This window comes from Chiloscyllium plagiosum, chromosome 2 (genome assembly GCF_004010195.1).
Source record: "Chiloscyllium plagiosum isolate BGI_BamShark_2017 chromosome 2, ASM401019v2, whole genome shotgun sequence".
Taxonomy (NCBI): domain Eukaryota; kingdom Metazoa; phylum Chordata; class Chondrichthyes; order Orectolobiformes; family Hemiscylliidae; genus Chiloscyllium; species Chiloscyllium plagiosum.
This window is the reverse complement of record NC_057711.1, coordinates 130,388,835-130,412,249: the sequence shown is the minus strand read 5'-3', so window position 1 is coordinate 130,412,249 and position 23,415 is coordinate 130,388,835. Positions and strand designations below refer to the sequence as shown.

The window sequence follows — 23,415 nt, the reverse complement described above, 5'->3', positions numbered from 1 at the left end:
AGATACCTAGCAGGCATTTTTCAAAGGATTAGCCATGTGCTGATTTAATTGCAATTGGAAGTTAGATTTCATTCTGGGGAGGGTAAAGTTGTTGAAGGGTAAAACCTGTACTTCTCTGTCCATGGAAGCTACAATGTTTAATATTTTCCATGTGGAGAATTGTGTTTTTTTTCCCAATCAGATACAATATGGATTTGGTGTAAAGTTGCTGTTATGTAATGATGTAACTGCAGTTACTTACTCCCAACAGACAGAAGATAGGAATACCATTCCCTCTTTTTCCCCATGCTGCAAATCTTGTCCTGGATGTGTTGGACCGCAGGGTCTGTTTCCATGCTGTACATCTCTATGACTCTCTGACATGCACACAAGCCAGCATTTGTTATGAACTTAAGAACATGTCTCAAGGTCTCCAATTTACTATATGCACCTTGTTTCTTCTTACCTCCATCAATTATGTGTTTGGCTTCTTTCAATCAAATGTGTACAGTTTGCCATCACTGGTGGAGGGGTGGGTACTAGGGGAAAGTTGACAGTTCCAAGTGATATAGACCCAGTGTTTGGATACAAGAGGAGAATACAGAGCACCAATGCGATTGCATCCAAAAAGAAGACATTTTCAAGGAGTTGTCACATATTATTTTGTAGTTTTAGAATCGTCCTGCATGAGTGAGTTCCAAATCCTTTTAAAAGCATCAGTTTTCAAGGTTGAAATGGCTTTAAGTTCTAACTCCCTGCCTAATTGTACATTTCCGAATCCAAACCTGATTATGCTGTAGCCTTCAGAAAAGTAATCCCCGTCTGAGCCAACAGGAGGGACTGTACACAAAAATCTGTGTCCCTTCTTGAAATTATCAACACTCCACCACGCAACAATTCCAAGTACAACACGCCCAGCTCACAGTCTGTAGTCATGATATGAAGAAAAAAAAAGACTTTCATTTATTCAAAGTACAGGATGTAAGGGCATCGTACTCTAGGACAGAGGCTGAAAGCCAAACCCTGTGAAATAAAACCAGTTGAATCACTGTCCAGCCTCAAACACTTGAATTGCCTATTCCTTTAGAGTGAAGTTTGTGGTTGCAAGGTTTTGCACAGTAATTGTGTCACTTATATAAAAACTCATTCACTGAAAAGATTGTGGGATAGAGCTCAATAGTTTGCCTTTTTCTCAGTAACATGCCTTTAATAGTTTTTGGTGATGTCAGCCAGTCGGGATTGCAGCAGCCAAAACAAACACCTGAGCTAAGAAGAAGGAGGACCAATGAGATGCAATTTCGTTCAGATGGAAATTGTACCAGAAAAAGAAATGGGAGAATTATTTACTGTTGGAGAAAATTTAACTTGTACCATTACCAAGCCCCTCGATTGTCCTCGTTAATGTGCCAATTTAGCATTTACAACAACAATCTTGCTTTGGACCTGAAAGTAAGATCGGGGTGTGGTATTTAATTATCAAACTGGCTTCAGGTCATTTAATCGACAAAATATATCACTAAGTGCTGAAAAGAGGAATATTGCCTCCTGCTAATCGACTCTGCTGGCTGGTCTGGTCTCTGCTATTTCCTGACAGGAGGGTTGATGCTGCTCAAACCAATATCAGTTCAGATCCCGTATCCCCAATGTGTTTGACAGAACAAAAACATCCAGAAGTTTTGATTTGTTTTTTTTCTGTTTAATATCGTCAATAATAGTTGCAGAGTATCATAATCTGAGTATTCATGTTTCAGGTCAATCAATGGACTTGCCAAGTTAATTGAAACACAAAGATCAAGGTGAGAAAATTCTTTTTTCCATGCATATGGAACTCAATTATTTGCAATTTGCCCTCAGTACTTGTCAAATAAAATTTAATTTCAAATTGATTTTATTGTAACTTCAATCAAAGTATATAAAATCAGCATTCATGATCAGCATAATAATGTTGGTCTGACTTATGCTAACATGAGAAAAAGGAATTTTAGATAGTTTTCAAGTTTTTGGATTATAAAACCTGAGAGGTTGGCCAAGAGTGTGTTGAAATAATGAAGTCTAGAGATCCTGGACGTAGGTTTTCTCGCTGAGCTGGAAGGTTTGTTTTCAGACGTTTCGTCATCATACTAGGTAACATCTTCAGTGAGCCTCCGGATGAAGCCAACATCTGAAAATGAATCTTCCAGCTCAGCGAAGCAAACCTACATCCAGAACCTCAACCTGAGCTACAAATCTTCTCAAAACTTGCGAAATCGAGAGATGATAGAGATATGGATGAGGCTTTTGGAAGGTGATGTGTTGAGGCCGTGGTGAAGTTGGGTGATATTACTGGCCATTGTATTGTGTATGTTGCCAGAATCTCATCTCTGGGCCAAATATAGAACATAGAACATAGAACAATACAGCACAGAACAGGCCCTTCGGCCCACGATGTTGTGCCGAACATTTGTCCTAGCTTAAGCACCCATCCATGTACCTATCCAATTGCCGCTTAAAGGTCACCAATGATTCTCACTCTACCACTCCCACAGGCAGCGCATTCCATGAACTCACGACTCGCTGAGTAAAGAACCTACCCCTAACATCTGTCCTATACCTACACAACCTTAATTTAAAGCTATTATCCTCTGTGAGAAGAAATGCACCGTCACCTATTGATATGAACAAGAGTTGAACATAGGGGCTCAGGGAAGAGTGAATGGCCACGATATAAAGGCAATATTTGACTGAGGGTGTCATCGGGACAACCTATATATTTGAGCTGAATGGGAATTAGGTGTAACCTCCCGACTCGTTGGGGTCTTTCAGAGTACAAAGAAAGATGCTTGAGATCAATGGTCGACAGTCTTCTCAGTCCCCGGACATTTCTTCAGGAGATCCTTAGGTTAGTTCCTTAGCACAAACACCTTCAGCTGTTTCATCAATGTCTTTCGCCATCACAAGATCAGAAGTTGGGAGGGTTACTGAAGATCACACAATGTTCAGAACAATGTGCCCCTCACCCCCTCAGCTCCTGAACCAATCTGTGTCCATGTGCAGCAAAACCTGGACAAAATTCAGTCATGTGCTGTTAAAGTGCCTGTGACATTCATACAACAGCACGGACAGATACTGTACATTTCCACAGTTAAAAGAGAAGCTCATTCAGCATCTCAAGCTTGTTACGCACTGATATTTGGAAGCTATTCAGCCCATCAATATTCCAACAGTGGCCTAACCAATGTCCTGTACAGCTGCAACATGACCCCCCAACTCCTGTACTCAATACTCTGACCAATAAAGGAAAGCATACCAAACGCCTTCTTCACTATCCTATCTACCTGCGACTCCACTTTCAAGGAGCCAAAAACCTGTACTCCAAGGTCTCTTTGTTCAGCAACACTCCCTGGGACCTTACACTCCCTGGGATAGGATAAATAGGCAAAGTCTTTTCCCTGGGGTCGGGGAGTCCAGAACTAGAGGGCATAGGTTTAGGGTGAGAGGGGAAAGATATAAAAGAGACCTAAGGGGCAACGTTTTCACACAGAGGGTGGTACGTGTATGGAGTGAGCTGCCAGACGATGTGGTGGAGGCTGGTTCAATTGCAACATTTAAAAGGTATTTGGATGTGTATATGAATAGGAAGGGTTTGGAGGGATATGGGCTGGGTGCTGGCAGGTGGGACTAGATTGGGTTGGGATATCTGGTCGGCATGGACGGGTTGGTCCGAAGGGTCTGTTTCCATGCTGTACATCTCTATGACTCTAATTGTAGTGTAGTTCCAAGCATGGAGTTCTGCAGGCAGGGAATAAACCTGTGCAAATGCAAAGAGAAGGCAAAACAGGATAGGATATATGGCCAGGATATATAATTCAGAATTTAAATGTAAAACTGTTAACACAAGAGTAGATATTCTAATGGAACGATAATTGGAGTAATTGAAGTTGCATTCCATGTGAAAACCTCAACTTTGCAGGAATTCTCAGAAGTCAAAGTTTCCTTGGGGCAATTGCCCAAAGTCTGGAACTTTCTGAAGGAGCTCCATCAGACTCAGAGATATGAGAATCGTCTGACTCACTTAAGTTTAACAATTACCTCAGGAACATTAGAAAATTATAAACCAACTGTAACTCTTGGTTAACATTAAACTGAGCCACCCCTATAATCCTCCACCACTTTCTTCAACCCACTCCCCTATTCCTCCAGACCTGAAACCATCTTCCCCACTCAGCTTAACTTTCCCGTGCACTCAACCCCACCATAACCACGAGCCGTGCACTCATCCCCACCATAATCACGAGCCGTGCACTCATCCCCACCATAACCACGAGCCGTGCACTAATCCCCACCGTAATCACGAGCCGTGCACTCATCCCCAGCGTAACAATGAGCCGTGAGCTAATCCCCATCGTAACCACGAGCCGTGCACTCATCCCCACCGTAACCACGAGCCATGCACTAATCCCTACCGTAACCACGAGCCGTGTGCTAATCCCCACCGTAACCACGAGCCGTGCACTCATCCCCACCATGACCACGAGCCGTGCACTCATCCCCACCGTAACCACGAGCCGTGCACTCATCGCTACCGTAACCATGAGCCGTGCGCTAATCCCCACCATAACCACGGGCCGTGCACTCATCCCCACCGTAACCATGAGCCGTGCGCTAATCCCCAACATAACCATGAGCTGTGCACTCAACCCCACCGTAACCACGAGCCGTGCGCTCATCCCCACCGTAACCATGAGCCGTGCACTCATCCCCACCATAACCATGAGCCGTGCGCTAATCCCCACCATCACCACGAGCCGTGCACTCATCCCCACCATAACCACAAGCCGTGCACTCACACCCACCGTAACCATGAGCCGTGCGCTAATCCCCACCATCACCACGAGCCGTGCGCTCATCCCCACCGTAACCACGAGCTGTGCGCTAATCCCCCACAAGCCATGCGCTAATCCCCACCATCACCACGAGCCGTGCACTCATCCCCACCATAACCACGAGCCGTGCGCTCACCCCCACAGTAACCATGAGCCGTGTGCTAATCCCCACCATCACCACGAGCTGTGCGCTCATCCCCACCATAACCACGAGCCGTGCGCTAATCCCCACCGTAACCACGAGCCGTGCGCTAATCCCCAGTGTAACCACAAGCCGTGCGCTAATCCCCAGCGTAACCACGAGCCATGCGCTCATCCCCACCATAACCACGAGCCGTGCGCTAATCCCCACCGTAACCACGAGCTGTGCACTCATCCCCACCATAACCACAAGCCATGCGCTAATCCACACCGTAACCACAAGCCGTGCACTCATCCCCACCATAATCACGGGCCGTGCGCTAATCCACACTGTAACCACGAGTCATGCGCTCATCCCCACCATAACCACGAGCCGTGCGCTAATCCCCACCATAACCACGAACCGTGCACTAATCCCCACCATAACCATGAGCCGTGCAGTAATCCCCACCGTAACCATGAGCCGTGCGCTAATCCCCACCATCACCACAAGCCGTACACTCATCCCCACCATAACCACGAGCCGTGTGCTAATCCCCACCATAACCACGAACCGTGCGCTGATCCCCACCATAACCATGAGTAGTGCGCTAATCCCCACCATAACCGTGAGCCGTGTGCTAATCCCCACCGTAACCATGAGCCGTGCAGTAATCCCCACCGTAACCATGAGCCGTGCAGTAATCCCCACCGTAACCATGAGTAGTGCACTAATCCCCACCGTAACCGTGAGCCGTGCTACCCCAACACTCTCGTCCCTTTTCACTGTACCTGTCACAGTGGCTTCAGGACTTTTAATCTACAGAATCTGGCACTAACTGTTTGGCAAATAGGAATGTGGCTTCATGCTCATCAGTTCTGCAGGGCAGATTGGTCTCTGCTGTTCCCTCACAGGAAGCTCCCATCCTGGAAATTCAAGTGCTGTACACCTTTGTCTGTTTAGGGTGGGAAATGGGGTTTCCAATGACCTAGGAAATTCAGCACCATGGAACTTTGCCCAAAGCATGGTATGGCTGTCTCTAGGATAAAATGCTTTTATTATTATCCAGGCAAGAGTAGCGATGTCTGAAGATACAAGCAATATTTATCCCTGAAAACCTCACTGAATTGGTGAATTGATCTCACACCTGATACCATGTGTCCTTCATGTGCACAACCTGGCTCCTCGTTTGTTTCCGAAACTACAGAAACTGTATTTCAAAACAAATCCATTCTGTTTGAAACACTTTAAGTGTTTCCATTAAACCTGAAAGACGCAAAAATAATTGGAAGATCACCCATCCCTGATGAAATGGGGAACTCTATGTTTTGTACTGTGGAGAACTCTACCTTTCACAACCTTGAGACTGAGAACATGACAATGTGTGTGACAGACTTCCTTCAGCCAATGCTGACACAAGGTACATATAGAGATGCTAATCCTCTAGGGTTATCTTCAAGACTTTAGAAATTAAAGAGTGAACTTAATACTGAAGTAACCCAGAAATAAAACATGGCTTATTTTCATGTTTGTTTTCTTTGAATAGTTTGTTATGTTTTGAAGTAATACTGGCAATGGGAAAAGTGTGTTTCATTGGCTTTCATGTGATGACCCATCTTCAAGACTCCCTTCACTGGAATTCACAACCTTTGGTGCACTTGTACTGTGAGATGCAGGATTTGATCAGCTTTATGTCCTGCATGTGGAGGCTGCTCCATCTAGTGGCACTCTATGGAAATTGTGAAAATGTTCACAGAAATTTCAGACATAAACTAAAATTGTGGCCATGGTTTTATTTTTGCTATTTATATTACTGATTATATTATTATTAGAGTGAGGAAGAAGAGGCTAACAGTTGATTATATTTTCATGGACCAGTGCAGAACACTAAAATGCAGTTTTGTATGCAGTGGTAGAAATCCAGGATTTTCTCTCTTTGATACAATTGTCCACATTCTCACGTATCCCCAGACTGAGATCAGTACATTTAGTAATATACCAGTATTGGTACAGAAGTGCATTGTCTCTGCCACCTTTCTGTCATGTAGAATTTACTGCAATCTTCATGTGCAAGAGTTTTTCTTCTGTGGAAGCTTTTTATAAATCAACAATATGTAAGTGAGTGTGTGTGTGCGCGCGCGTGTGTGTGTAAGAGTGTGTGTGTGTGTGCGCATGTGTGTAAGAGTGTGCCTGTGTGTGTGCGCGTGAGAGTGTGTGTGTGTGCGCGTGAGAGTGTGTGTGTGCCTGTGTGTGTGTGCCTGTGTGTGTGTGTATGTGTGTGTGTGTGTGTAGGTTGCATCTTTGCTTACAGTTGATATTACTGACTTGTATGAACAGAGTATGAACTGTAACAAAATTTGCTCTCAGTACAAAGGTGGATAAGAAAGCAAAAACCAGAACAGAAATTGCTGGAAATGCTCAGTAGGTCTGGCAGCAACTATGGAGAGAAATCAGAGTTAACATTTTGGGTCACGTGATCTTCTTCAGAAGTCCAGAAACCCGGAATGTTAACTCCGATTTCTCTCCACAGATGCTGCCAGACCTGCTGAGTTGTTCTAGCAATTTCTGTTTTTGTTTCTGATTTACAGCATCTTCGGTTCTTTTGGACTTTAGATAGGACGGCAAGTTGTGGGGAGGACCCAGAATTTGTGAAAAGCTTTTAGGTGAGTGGACAAAAAGAAATGGTATAGTGTGGGAAAATGTGAAGTTAAGATTGGATAATTAGAATATTATTTAAATGGGAGAAGCTAAAGAATTCTGCTGTAAAGGTGGGTCTGGGTGACTTTGTATATGAAACGGTTAACGTGCAGGTTCAACAATGAAATAAGGAGGGAAATGATATGTTAGCCTTTAATGTGTGGGAATTGGGAATATAAAATTAGGGGAGACCTGCTAAAATTCTGCAGGGCATTGGTGAGACCATGCCTGGAGTGCTGGTACAATTTTGATCTTATTCAAGGAGACAGATTCCTGCGTTGGAGGCTGTTCACTGAATGTCCATGAGGTTACTTCCTCGTTGTTATCTCAAGGGAAAAGGTCAGCAAGCTGAGCCTACACTCAGGCGAATGGGTGATTTTATTGAAACAGGGATTCACAGGGACCTTGACAGGGTGGATATTGGCAGGATATTTTCCCACATGGAGCAATCTGGAACAAGGGAACACAATTTCAACACAAGGAGCCTCCCATTTTGAAACAAATTTCTTCATTTAAGCGTGTTTTAGCCTTTGGAATTCTCTACCCGAGAGAGCAGTGGAGACTAGGTTAGACAGATTTTTCATCTAAACGTCAAGAGAATGTGTGAAGGTAAGAAAGTGGGATATTTATTATTTACTCGCTCAATAAAGAAGTCTTCTGTTTCAAAGGAATCTTGAGAAAAGGAATATAATGATTGTGGTCTGTCAATCTTGTTTTCATTGACTCTGGCATGCGATGTGTGTGCTGCTGGTGGGGTCAGTATTTATTGTCCATCTCTAACTGTGAGGCTTGCTAGTCCATTTCAAAGGCAGGTCATGGTTAACCACATTGCCGTGGATGTGGAGTCACATCTACCAGACCCAGGTAAAGATGACCCAATTCCTTCACTAAAGGATAATCAGAGGATTTTATGATAGTCATTGGTCTTTACATAATCACAATTGCTTTAGTTCCATATTATATTAAATGAATTTAAATTCGAATAGGTGGAATGCTGTGGTAGGATTTGAACATGGATCCCCAGAGTATTGCTGGGGTCAGTTCGCTCAGTTGGTTGATCAGCTGGTTTGTGATTCAGAGTGATGGTGGGTTTAATTCATCTTCTGGGTGAGACTATCATGAAGATGCCATCTTCTCGGTGTTAAACCACCACCAGTCAGCTCTCTAATGAGTTCTTTCAGACTAGTAGTTTGGAATTACTAGTCTAATGACATTATTACACAACCATCAAATTAATTGAATCGGTTATCTTTAACTAGTTCACTGGGTTAGGGAAATATAATGCCTTTTTTTAAAAGCAAAAATCAAGTTCTGTCAAGCAACTATCTATACAGCAATAACAACAAAAACAGAAATTGCTGGAAAAGCTCAGCATGTCTGTGACCCTTCCTCAGAACTGAGTTTGAGTTCTGAGGAAGGATTGCTAGACCCCAAATGTTAAATTTGATTTCTATCCACAGATGTTGCCAGACCTGCTGAACTTTTCCAGCAATTTCTGTTTTTGTTTCTGATTTCCAACTTTTGCAGTTCTTTTGGTTTTTAACCCAGTATAACATATGATTTTTGTGGTTCTGCAGCAAATTAAGACTCTCTGCTACATTTCTGTGAGTGATACAATAACATCTCCAGTCTGATTAAATGATTTGTTGATTGTATGAGCCCAGACCTGATGTTGGCTGAATAAGAAATTTGTTCTTGAGCAAACTACCAGCATGTATGATAGGACACTGAAGTGTGACTTGCCTTTGTATTGTTCATCTCATCCAACTTCTGATTGTTTTATAAGATGTCACAGCTTGCGTGTTGTCATGTATTTAGTCTCAAAGCTGCTTATTGTGTTTTTGTCTTTCAGGGTTGAACTTAGCGAAGTTCTTGATCTGCATGCTTTCGATAGCCAAGCCAGTGAAAGGTATGTTTCAAATCTATGATATACTGTTGTCTTTATTTGTCATCTTCTCTTGAAAGCCAATTTATGCATTGAAACATTTCTTTAAAAAGGAAAGTACAGATTGGTGAGAAATAATATCACTAATGTTAGAAATTTGTCATTGCGCTAACAATTGCATAGATTTTCTGCTCATTGACATTGAGCAGTTGCAAAAACATAGCTGCTGTTTTCTTGTGGTATTTTTCATTTCAGGTTGATGACACTATTTTCCTTGGGCTGATCCTCAAACAGGCAACCTTTTCTCTTCCAAGTGTTGGTGTTTGATGAGCCATTTTGTAGAAGGCCTATGAGATCAAGGTTGAATCAGTTACCTGAATGTGAAAAATGATTGAGTATTGTTGACAAATGTGTAAAGGGCAGGGGATAACTGTTCTAAGACAACAAAACTAGCTGTGATATCATGGTCTTTTCTAGTTTTATACATTCCTACATCCAAGCCAAAATTCTTTTCGAAACCAGCCTCATCAATTGACAGAATGGCTAGCATTAATAAATTGGGATGGAGAAAATTACCTTTCTCATTGGCAGAAATAATTCTTGTGTCCATTCTGCCTTTTGGAAACATCCACTAAAAACTTTGTGAGCTTACATTTGTTTGTTTACAACATCCACCTCGACCCCGACAGTGATTTTGTTTATAGGTGGTTGGGTCAGTATTTATTGCCCATCTGCAATTGTCCTGGCAAAAGGGGTTGGTGTCATCTTGAACCACTGCAGTTCTTCAGGTGTAGGGAAACCCACAGTGCTGTTAGTGTAGAAGTTCCAGGATTTTGACCCAGCGTCATTGAAGAAAGGTGATATATTTCCAAGTTAGAATGGGATGTCCCTTGGAAGGAAACTTGAAGGAGGTGGCATTTCCACACATCTGCTCCTCAGATGCTGCCTGACCGGCTGTGCTTTTCCAGCACCACACTCTTCGACTCTGATCTCTAGCATCTGCAGTCCTCAACTTTCTCCATGTATCTGCTGCCCTTGTCCTTCCAGATGGAAGTGGTGACTGGTTTGGAAGGTCTCATCAAAGATGAGATATTGCAGAGAAATCTTGTGGATGGTACACATTGTTGCTACTGTGCATTGTTATTGAAGGGAATGAGTACTGAAGGTGATGAATAAGGTGCCATTCAAGCAGGCTGCTTTGTCCTGGATGATGTTGAACTTCTTGTGTGATGTTCGAGCTGCACGTATCCAGGCAAGTGGGGTATATTCCATCACATTCCTAACTTGTGTGGAGTTGCTGGTGGACAGGCTTTGCAAAGTTCCAAGGTGTGTTATTTGCTGCTGAATTCCCAGCCTCTGAGCTGCTCATGTAGCCACTGCCCCCAACCCCTTTCGCCACTTGCTGCTGACTGATTGGAGCTTGGTCGAGTGGTCATTGGCTGGATTGGATTATCCTGTTTTTTTATGTAAAGGATATACTGAGGTATTTTTCCAGATAATTGGCTCAAAGCTAGTATTGTAGATGTACTGGAACAGCTTGGTTAGGAGTGTCAGTAGAGTACAATTACTAGAATATTTTCAGGACTCACAGCTTTTGCAGTATCCACTGGCCTCAGTAGTGTCATGATTTCATATGAAGTGAATTGAACTGGCTGACAGTTGGTATCTGTGATGTTGGGGACCTCTGGCAGAGACTGAGATGGATCATTCGCTCTCCTCTCCTGGTTGATGATGGATGTAAATATTTCCGCCCTTTTTCTTTTGTATTCACGTGTTGCGTTTTGCCTGTTGTTGAGGGTGTGATCTTTGTGGAGTCTGCACTTCCTGTTTGTATTTTATCTACCCACCACCATTCCTGCCCTGGATATGCCAAGATTGCAGAGCTCCATTGGCTGTGAGATGACTTTGCCGGTCTATTAAAAATCACGCAACGCCAGGTTATAGTCCAACAGGTTTATTTGGAAGTACAGGTAGACAACTCTTTATCTGAAATCCGAAAAGCTCTGAAATCTGAAGGTTTCTTCATGAAGTTTTTTTCTCAAGGTTGTTTGGCATGCAAACAGTTAACTTTCATAGCTTTAAATTAAGGGGTGGTAGGTATAGGACAGATGTTAGGGGTAGATTCTTTACTCAGCGAGTCGTGAGTTCATGGAATGCCCTGCCAGTAGCAGTGGTGGACTCTCCCTCATTATGGGCATTTAAGCGGGCATTGGATAGGCATATGGAGGATAGTGGGCTAATGTAGGTTAGGTGGGCTTGGAACGGCGCAACATCGAGGGCCAAAGGGCCTGTACTTTTCTATGTTCTATGTTAACCCAAGTCCACACCCACTCGATGCGTGTCACTCAGATGCGATGTGGGTGGGCATGGCCCAGTATTGGTAGGCCTCCATTTTGTCTCAGGGCCCGTAGTAATCACTGTGAGTCTGCTGTTTAGTAAGATTTATTTAAATTTCACCATCAAACTATCACTTATTCTGAAATTTGAAAAATTCCGAATTTCGAAAACCAGCTGTTTTCAGACAAAGGATTGTGTACCTGTATATCCTGCTAGTAGAGCAGCGCTCTGAAAGCTAGTGGTTCCAAATAAATCATGTTTACCTAATCTGGACTACATGTGACTCCAGACCCACAGCAATGTGGTTGACTGTTAACTGCCTTCTGGGTAATTAGGGATGGGCAATAATTGTTAGCCCAGCTAGTGACACCCTCATCCCATGAATGAATTAAAAACAAGATCAGTCTGCAGCATACTGACTGAGTGCAGTGGCTCAAGAAGGCAGCTCACCATCACCTCAAGGGGCAACTAGGGACGACAATAAATGCTGGGCCGGTCAGCAACACTCACATCTCACAAATGAACAAAAGAAATGTATTATTGCTGGCTATAGAAATGTCTGAAGCGTTTGCTAACTCCCTTGTAAAGTTTTTGTAAAGTTTTAGGTACATTTGTACGTTTTCAGACTTTGGATGTTAACCTTCAAGGAAAGAAGATTGCTGGCTTTATTCAGTTTCTGTCATGCTCTGTCTATAAATAGGCTGACGACTTGATTTTGAGGGACAATTCGAGTGACTCAGTGTTGAAGTGGATTTTTTGCTCAACATTTCCAAACGATTTTGATGTTAAAATTATAACTCAAAGAAAACAATCTAAGAACAACAATTTAACACAGTCCAATGATAAATATACTAATGTGATCATCGGTTAGCTACCATTGGTGACTTTGCAGTTCATTTTAATAAATCATATCTGCAACTGAATGCCTTTTAAAAACATATTTCAGAAGTGACCTTGAAAGTGGAGTTGCAGTAAGACAGGATAGTGAAGAAGGCATTTGGTATGCTTGCTTTATTGGTCAGTACGTTGAGTATAGGAATTGGGAGGTCATGTTGCAGCTGTACAGGCCACTTTTGGAATACTGCGTTCAATTCTGTCTCCCTGCTCTAGGAAAAATGTTGTTAAACTTGAAAGGGTTCAGAAAAGATTTACAAGGATGTTGCCAGAGTTGGAGGGTTTGAGCTACAGGGAGAGGCTGAATAGGCTGGGGCTGTTTTCCCTGGAGCGTCGGAGGCTGAAGGGTGACCTTATAGAGGTTTATAAAATTATGAGGGGCATGGATTGGGTAAATAACTAAGGTCTTTTCCCTGAGGTGGGGGAGTCCAGAACTAGAGGACATAGATTTAGGGTGAGAGAGGAAAGATATAAAAGAGACCTAAGGGGCAACCTTTTCATGAAGAGGGTGGTGCGTGTATGGAATGAGCTGCCAGAGGATGTGGTGGAGGCTAGTACAATTGCAACATTTAAAAGACGTTTGGATGGGTATGTGAATAGGAAGGGTTTATAGAGATATGGGCCAAATACTGGCAAGTGAGACTAGATAATTTAGGGTATCTGGTTGGCATGGACAAATTGGACCAAAGAGTCTGTTTCTGTGCTGTACATCTCTATGACTCCTGAAGTGTGATTGGGGCCATATGTTACAATGTACTTCTCTATTCTTTCAATCAGTGTGAGTGTGATCATTGTTATTTAATATGGCAAACAGTTGTTAAATCCTAAGGACTTTGGATGTGAAATCATTGTCCATTTCTTGGCTTTGGAAAACTGTCTTAATAATACTGGGCCATTTTATGGAGCAATTGAATAAGAGCCGTGATCTTGTACCTTGTCACTTTCCATCTTCCTACCTTTACAGTAACGTATCCCCGCTTACTACTTTTACTCTCAAGGGATTCTTATGCATCTGTGCAGTTACTGTAGTTGAATGTATCTTTGAAAGAAAATATTACATTTATGCTACCAGTAGCTGTTTTGTTCAGTTTGCAGGAAAAATTATGCCTTGTGCAGTCAGGCCAGCCTCACCTTGATAAGGTAACTAGATTTCATAAAATTCACATTGTGTTTTCAGCATTTTACTATGAAATATATTTTATTGATTTGAATGTTTTGATTTAAAATCCATAGTTACAATGTTAGGGATTTGACTGCGTAGTTTTATCTGCTTCAATTATATATGTATATGTATACTGCAGCAGGAAAATATTAGTAGAAACATTAGTTTTTATAACATTTTCAAGAACTAATTTTTCACCCTTTGTATATTGTGCATCACAATCCGTGGAGTATGTCAGCAAAAAGCAACTGCAGTAAATCTCTCCCTGTCCAACTTTGCGATAAGGTCCAGTGTTTTTTTTGTTCATCTATTAACTGTATTTGGTATCATATACAGTGGTAACATTGTTCTCTCCACATTGCTGAGCAAGGTGTACCATTTAGTGACCTTGGCTTTAACAATAGAGAGCTTCACAAAAAGTCTTAAATTTTTGCTGAAACAGTCAACTTTGGAATGCTGCCGTTATAATTGTGACAATTTCCTGCAAGCTGCAACTACTGCTTTTCTGCAAATATATATCTTCAACAGGCATGCTTCATATTAACAACATGTGCTACTGGGGGTAGTGATCTCCTAACACCATCCATGGATAATCTCACAGTTCATACATGACGTACAGTATAAAGCTCTGGATTGTTTAGATATGTTACATTTTAATTTTGTAGCATTGTGGGATGGAGTACTGTCTGCTGTTCTCGTTACCACACAATAGGAAGAATGTGATTACAGTGGAGAGGATACAGAGGAGATTCACCAGGACGTTGCCTGGGATGGAACATTTCAGAGATGAGGCGAGGCTGGATGAGATTGGGTTGTTTTCTTTGGAGCCAGGATATTGAGGGACCTGATCGAAGTGTGTATGATTATGAAGGGTATGGACAAGGTGATTAGGAAGCAGCTCTTTCCCCTTAGTCAAACGCCAACAACAAGGAGGGTGTGCTTTTAAGCTGTAAGAGATTTGAGGAAAACCGGTTTCACCCAGAGGATGATGGGGTTCTAGAATGCATTGGCACGGAGGGTAGTTGAGATGAGATATCTCACAACTCTTTAAAATAACTTGAATGAAAACTTAAAAGTGTCATAATATTCAAGGCCATGGGCTGAGTCAAACAAAGTGGTGGTAGTATATATTTGGTGGTACAGACATGATGAACTGAACAGCCTCTTCTGAACTGTATGATTCTATGAATAATTTACGTTTTATTGCAGTTTTCCTGATCAGTTTGAACGTTCTTGTCTCCATTTATAAAGTGCATAGACGCAGTTTTTGAACTGAATGATATCTGCAGTGACAATTTAGAGCTGACTTGAGACAATTGAGACTCATAATTACCACGATAAGCATTTTTGTCTAAGATTGTGGGTGCTCTACTAATGTAGAGGTATGAGCTGCAAGTTACACTGTAGCATGTGCAAAGATAAATCAAGACAGGACTTTAAAATGGCTTAATTAATGTTATTACATTTTGGGTCCGGGTAGTGCTGTAGGAACTAGGATGTATTTTGGAGCTTGCCTGCTGAAAGTATTGTTGTGGCATTGTCCAAAGTCACATGATGAGGGTCTAACCAAAGTAACAAGTAATCAAAACTGTACAAACTAATTACTTGTGATTATCTCTCTGCCTTAATGAGTCTGTACAGTTTTGGATTACTTGTTACATTGGTTAGACCTTTGCCATGCGACTCCGATACCTTCTCATGTTATTCCAGCCATTTGGTTTGTCTCTCGTACCATCCTATTTTTTATTAATTGTAATTATCTCTCTGCCTTAATTAATTCGTTCATAGGTCGTCCCTTCATTTGTTATTCAACTGTTCACACTTTATTCACACTATTTGTACTTACCTGTTGACACTCTTAAATAGCTGGAATTATCTTGCCATTATCTCTCTGCCTATATATTCTGTGCCTGTGCACCTCCCTCCACTTCACCTGACGAAGGAGCAGCAAATCAAAAGCTTGTGATTTTAAATAAACCTGTTGGTCTATAACCTGATGCTGTGTGATGTATGACTTTATTAATCATAGTGTGAAGCTTTTGCAAGTTCAGTGTGTGTGTGGTTTTTTTTCATTTATTACAGAGGATCCTTACAGTTACATTTGAAATCCCTGGCACCATTCTTGAAGAAGATTTAAACATATACCTTCAGGTGTGCTTTCTTTTGAATAATTTTTTTTTTGAATTTTTTTTTTGTGCTTGTAGGAAAATATTTGGGCCTAACTATAAATTACATACATGTTTAAGAGAATATTTTTAATATTTAGCTTTTGAATCCCATTCTAGATTTTGTTCACTATGGGCTACAGTATGCAGAGCAGTGCATAATTTAAAAGCAAATCCTAAAATCAAATGAATAACAACCTCAAAAATAATTTAACCAATGAATGAATGTCAGTCTAGTGGAATGGTGCACCAGCGACCCAAGCTCGATTCCAGCATTGAGCGACTGTCTTTGTGAAATTTGCACATTCTCCCCGTGTCTGCGTGGGTTTCCTCCCACAGTCCAAAGATGTGCAGATTGGGTGGGTTGGTCATAGTGTCCAGGGATATATAGGCTAGTTGGGTTAGCCATGGGAAATGCAGGGTTATAGGGTAAGGGGTGAGAGTGAGTAGGATCCTGTTTGGAGGGTTGGTGTGAACCTGATGGGCTTCTGCACCGTAAGGATTCTATAAAAGTGTTATTTTGTATTTCTTCTGTATCTAAGATACTCTGTGACAGTTGATCGATGATTGGAGCGATAGGTGCTGTTAATTTACTGGTCACATTTTCATCTGAATTAACATATTGTGGATTCAAACCTTCTTTCAGCAACACAGCTCATACTTAAAGCTGAAGGCATCAAACAATCCATTCTGAGATTCTAATCTTTCAGATGAGAACTAAACCAAAGCCTTCTTTACCTTCTCTAATTGTGTGACTTGATATGAGAGATCCTGTGACACTAAAGAAAAGAACAGGGACTTTCCAATTTCATGACTAATGTTTGTCCTCAACATTAGATAGATGAGCTGGTTATTTGTCCTTCTGGTGCACCTTGCGTCTGGATATGTGGGAATTGGGTATGTTCACCCTCATAACAGCAGTAACTGCACCTCAAAAATAAAACAGTTTAATTTCAATAATTTGGAATGTGATGAAACATAACATAAATATAAGATTTTCTTCTTTCTTTTAGAATCTTTTATGGGAAAAATGTTTGAAAAATAAGTCTGGCAATCCAATGGATATTATACGTTTAAAGGTAATTAATAATACCTTTTTTTGACCTTTCATGGGATGTGGGTGTCACTAACAATGCCAGCCTTTGTTGTCCACCCCTGGATGCCACTGAGAGTCAACAACAAAAACACAAATTGCCGGAAGAGGGGTCAATGGACCCGAAACGTTAACTCTGCTTTCTCTCCACAGATGCTGCCAGATCTGCTGAGTTTTTCCAGCAATTTCTCTTTTAGTTTCTGATTTCCAGCATCTGCAATTCTTTGTTTTTTTTTTGTTAAGAGCCAACAACTTTGCTTTGAGCCTAGATGCACCCATAGGCCAGACCGGGTCAGGGTGGTAGATTTCCTTCCCTAAAAGTTATTAGTGAACCAGATGGGTTTGATGACAATCGGCAGTGGTTACATGGTCACCACTTTACTAGCTTTTTATTCCAGATTTATTTCCTGAATTTAGGTTTTACTGGCTGCCATTTGGTTTTAGGGCAATATGTGAGGAAGGGCTATACTGAACCATATTATATGTTGATGTAATTTCATGATTTTGCTTTCAATCATGGTGTTAATAAAAGAATTGGAGCACAAGGTTCAGAAGAAGGGCCAATGGACTCAAAATGTTAACTCTGTTCTCTCTCTTCACAGATCTGCTGAAATTTCTCCAGTAGTTTCTATTTTTTCCTTAAAATCATCAGCATCTGCAATTCTTTGCTCTATTTCAGTGCATCACAGTTTTTAAAACTAAACCTGAATTCACTTTTTTAGAAAAGAATTAATGGAAAAACAAAAATGAAGTGAAATTAATGGTGAAAGGAATTTATTAATATTTAAAGTTATTTTATTGTGATGTTAGTCCTTCTGAGACACCTTCTGATTGGCTTTGTGAGTGATTGCACTATCAGATTTGGTACAGAGCCATGTGAATCAATATGCTCCTTGATTTTATTTCTGCTCTGGACTTACTTAGTTCAGTGCAGTTAGCATTGGGACATGTTGGCTAGAATGCCAATTAAACAGTCCATATTCCTGATACCTGCTCTTGCTATCAAGTCATATCTGTTGAGAAATGATATATTTGGAAATGGTTCAGACTCAGCTTTAATTTGTGATGTCCCATTGGTTGTGTGGGCTACCTGATGAACTCTCTAAACTTACATACATGAAATGGCCCTGGGCCTGTGGGATAAGAGGATCCTAATGATAAGTACCTTTGGGTCAAATTCGATATAGACCTGCTCCTAATTGTCCTCCACAAAAGTGGAGCCAAATATTCACTTAAAGAAATGCAGGCAAATTGTGTTAGTCATGTCGTGTTAATTTTGTTTTAATTAAATCACACAGAATTTCAAATTCAGCAGTTCCCAAACAAACAGTTTTAATGTCTTATTTCCTTGCATTTTCTAATAAACACTTTTTTTCATTCGTTTATGGTCGTACGCTCCAAGAGGATGGTAATACTAAACAAATCAGATTCCAAAGTGCAGTTGATTTATCCTGGTAGTTCGTCAGTGAATGTATTCAAAAAAAGCTGCCAATATACTTTTTAAACATGAGAATATCAAAAGTTTATTAGATGCAAAGGAAAGCAAAAACAAACTATTTTACCGAAAGTAAATCTTCAGTCTTATACCTTCAACAGCCACTTTACAAATATTGAAATCTTAATGAAGGCACACCCTGTTTCCATTTTAAAGATTCTTGTTCAGTGGCACGGCTGCACTCTGTTTCTTTCCAGAGAACAGCACCATTCACTCGCTGCTATTGTCTTTAATTATTGTTTCTTCATGAGACCCAGGTGAACTGAGGTTAGTGATGGTCATGAAGGCAATCGCTTCATGGTGGCATCATGGGAGGAGGGAGATAGGAAGAGGTGTCCTGGAGTCGGTGTTCAGCCTCTGCAATGTAGAAGTGACTCTTATCAAAAAGGCCTCATGACAAAGTCAGGGTTAGGTCTGTGAGCACCGAGAGAACTAAGTTCAAAGGGAGGTGAGTGAGAATGGGCGAGGGGAGCAGAGAAATGGGCGACCAATGTCATATTGTTTGTCTGCTTATTGTTGGGAGCAAGCGACAATGTTGTAAGAAAATTGATCTTCCTGATTCAATTGGCAGTTCTTCAAGCTGTTTGTGTCCTGGTTACTTCCTCCATTCTTTAACCCATTCCTCACCTGCCACTCACCCAGACAGTGGTTGTCATCCCAATTTCTCTCTACACCAGGATTGCTGGGTACCGAGAAGGTGGGAGCTACAGTAAGCTTGGTGGGGAATCTTGATCTTGCCAGACTTCTGTCCATTTGACATGGTGGGGCAGATAGAACACCTGTGCAATGGATGGGATTTTCTTTGCCCTCTTCCCTGGTCAGAAACTGAGGACTGAATTAACTCTGAAATCAGCTAAGTGTCAGTTTTGGGGGGGCTTCATGTTTCCCTTCATACGTCCCAGTGAATTTTCGCTCGCAGTTCTGTACTGCTCACCTTATTCAGTGTGCATCCCATCACCGCACTACTGCTCTCCCACTATCCTACACAAAGCAGCATCGAAATGCCCGCTGCTGCCAGTTTCTTCTGGAATTCACAGCTGGTCAACATCTTTGTAACTCAACTGCACAATGTGTCAAACACCAGCCTGGTGTGAAGTAACCATCCAGGTATATGTGGTCCCAAAGGCCTGAGATACACACAGCAATACTGCGAGAGTGTTGATGACCTTCTGTGCTCCTCAAGGTTAATTACCCCTCTCCCAGCGACCTCATGCTCACTGTAACTCTGTATTGCATCCATCATGGTCTACATCCTCATTGTATTCTGCAGCATTTTCCCTCACTAGATCTTATCCACCTACTGCACAACCCCAGCCCCCCACCTAAACCCCTAATAAAAATAAATGCAACTAGCCTTTCTTGCACTCTGCACTTTCTCCTCACTGAAAGCGGAGACTCTGGTTTGGGATACCTCACCACCTTTCATGACTGGAGAAGGACCAGCCCCCTAACTCCTTATTGCTGCCAAACATGACAAGCTGCCTGACTCCCTGTCTGCACTAAAAGGCAAGGCAGAGATGCTGTGCTCACCCAGGCAGGTGTAAATCGAGCAAGCCCAAAGATAGCAAGCTCAGACACATTCGGGGAGATGGGTGGCCGTCCTTGTTCACAAAGCAGCTAGTAGCAGCATTGCAGTGGTCGGTTCTTGGTGAGCTCTAAGGTGCGGTATTGAATTGATGAATAATCAGTTCATGATGTGTCATGACAGCGTGTGATGTGAGAGCTTTCTGCAGGTAGTAGGTACCTGCTCAGATTTTCATATCGGAAATTGTCACTATCCCATTTCTCTTCACTGCCTGAGAAAATAGCAAACTGCATATAAATGAATCGAGATTCGGTTGTAATGAGATGTTAATACATGACCATCCCTTGCTGCTCACTTGTGAGATTCTCATCTAGCCATTAAAACATTAGAGAAAAAAAAACAGACTTTTTCTTAACATCACGAATCTCATTTTTCTGTTCCCATTCTATTTCCCAATGACTCAACATTGCGCACATCAGTCAAGTCCTGGAAAACTTCAACCCCTAGCATTTCCAAATCAAATAGGTTTTTTCTCCCTTCCAAACTCTTTGTCATTCTTTTCCTACAATCTGCCCTCTGTCCCCAGAAAATTTGTTCAAATAATTTTAAATAATTTCTATAATAGTTTATGTTTTGAAATAGAGTTTAATTTCATTGTAAAACATCCAGATCTGACGTTGTATAATTAATAATGCCTCTTTGTTTTCTGATTTTGTACATGTTTCCATTTTGGACTGATTGTAGATTTATTGATAAACATTCATTGATGCATAGATTATATTTCTTTAAGGTCTGAGATGTTTAACTTGCAGCTTGAAACAAGCAGGTTTATTGTTGTCAAATGTATTGTTTATCAGGCCATTGTGTCTATACATGGAAAACCACAGCAAGTGATTGTTCAAGGAGTCTACGAACTATATGAGCTGGAAGAAACCTCAGTCAACTGGAATACTGACTGTGAAAGAATCAACAGATTTGTATTTATAGGTAACCAACAAAAGTGACATCTTAATTATTCTATTTTCCTTTTGATGCTTTGGATATTTTAACATTTTGTTCAACGTAACTATTTATTTTGAGTGATGACAATTACCTAGGTTGTTCAGTTCAGAAAAAAAACAATTTTCCAATTTGTTTTAAAATACAAAAGTTTACAAAGTTACCAAAATAAATCTAGCCATCTCCCAAGCTGAGCTATGTGTTTTGATTTTAAGTTTTTCTCTCTTTATCCTGTCCCATACTAAGTCACACTTGGCCACCATTGTGCTTAGTGTCTCTGTTATTGGTATTTAATCTCAAATTTAAAATTCTCCCTTTTGTGTTTAACTCCTCATGGCCTTAAAGTTTGAACCTCTCTCATTACTACTACAAATTAGTCTGCTCCTTTTTACACAGTTACTCATTTAGACTGTAAGCAATAGGAACAGGAATAGGCCATTCATCCCCTTGAGCCTGCACTGCCGTTCAATAGGATCATGGCTGATCCGGTACTATTCACATTCCTTCCACTTTCCCATTGTCCTGGTCAAGAAGCCATCTCAGCCTTTAGGCTCCATCATTGGCAGACGTACCAATAGCTGCGTCGATCCCCTGATCTGGAACTTCTGGTGCAAACCCTTGTAAAATCCACTTCTCTTTCTTTCTCAGAATCGCGTTCTTTGATCAATATTTTGGCCCTAATTTGGCCGCCTTTGTGTTGCCATTCAATTATGTCTGATGCCTGCATGCAGCCATTAATATAGTGACAATGATCCAAGTTGTTATTGGTCAGTTACCTACCGAGCCCATTGTCCAATTTAGTATCTGCAAAGCTGATATTTGCCATGTGTATGATGTAAACATTAATGGATATTGAAAGATCATCTGATGCATCAACAACTTGTATGTATGTGGGAACTTTAAATATCATAAAACATCCCAAGGTGCTTTACCAGAGCATTATAGAACAAAATTTGATGCTGAACTAAACAAAGCAATATTAAGAAAGGTAAAATAAATCAGCTTTAATAACTGCCTTGAAAAATGAGGGAGAATTAGACAACCAGAAATGCTTGGAGAGAGAATTCCAGGATGTAAGCACGTGGGCAGGGAAAGGTCTGGGTTGCAGGTGGAGGTGTAATGAAAATCAGGTATGCCAAAGGTCACAGCGTATTTCCTGAACACTTTTAATATCATTGAATAAGTCAGTTGCTCACTTCCGCCTAGCGGGGTCAGATTTGATATCCCACAGAAGCATCACAGTGCAGAAGGAGGCCAATTGGCTTAGCATACTGCAACCTTCTCCCAAATCCTCTATTATTTGTGTGTATTTCTCTTTGATTTATTTGCAAATTCTGTGTTTTGCATTACGTAAGCAACATTAAAGCATTAATTACCTGTGACATTGATCTTGCCAAAAATGTATGTACTCTGTGTTGCCTCCTGTTAGTTAGTTTTGGTTTTGACTAACATGTAGAAATTAATATATTAGGATTTATATTATACATTTTGTTCCCCCACCCCACCACAGGAAGAAACTTGGATAAAGAAATTCTAGAAGAACTGTTTTCCTCAACTGTAATGAAGAGAGGAGAGTCCAGCTGAAATTTTAATGGAAATATTACAGACAGAAATCTATTCTGGAGGAAATTATCTTTTTCCTATTGGCTCTGTCTGTTTGTTGAGTTTTAACTATCTGGTATGCATTTATCACCAGCACCACAGTTAGCCACACCAAAGCAGATTTCATCATCCTCACTGCACGTCAAATGATGACGTTACCTGAGAAACAAACAAACCCCCAGTAATAAAGTCTTTTGACTCTCAACCGTGACCTGATTGAGTTGCAAATATCTAATAATTCGGTGAATTATATTTGTAGAATATTTTAAATGACTTTATTTGTGAACTTTGATCTCACTGATGTCACAGTGTTTGTAGTAAAGAATGGGGCATTATTTTTGTTCTGAGTGTTCATTGTCAACATTAAGTTGTCCCATGTCAGGCATGCCCTTCTGTTTTAGCAAGAATTCAGCCAATTTTCCAATCCTAAATCAAGCCACAGAGTTCAATTGTCACATCGCAACAAAGAGCTAGACTCTAGCCTCAAGAATCCCAGCAATGAGCATCAGTCCAAATCTCGAGTACCCCCAAATCACGCTGCTGTGACATTTTTCCGTTTCCAGTATCAGCCACCCCATGGTCTTTGACTGAAATTGCAA

General features: G+C 41.2%; 1 protein-coding gene across 4 annotated transcripts in view; it reads left to right on the top strand.

The window, feature by feature from the left end:
* The window catches only part of cbwd (COBW domain containing), a 63,015-nt gene extending 39,864 nt beyond the window's left edge, over positions 1-23,151 (top strand). For all 4 annotated transcript variants that reach the window (XM_043718168.1, XM_043718160.1, XM_043718151.1 and 1 more), the window contains exons 10-16: positions 1,731-1,775; positions 9,512-9,568; positions 13,864-13,915; positions 16,020-16,088; positions 17,116-17,181; positions 21,073-21,202; positions 22,725-23,151. In XM_043718168.1, coding sequence (XP_043574103.1) covers positions 1,731-1,775; positions 9,512-9,568; positions 13,864-13,915; positions 16,020-16,088; positions 17,116-17,181; positions 21,073-21,202; positions 22,725-22,798 — 493 coding nt within the window. In that variant the 3' untranslated portion in view covers positions 22,799-23,151. The remainder of the gene's footprint in view (positions 1-1,730; positions 1,776-9,511; positions 9,569-13,863; positions 13,916-16,019; positions 16,089-17,115; positions 17,182-21,072; positions 21,203-22,724) is intronic.
* Positions 23,152-23,415: the final 264 nt, after the last annotated feature.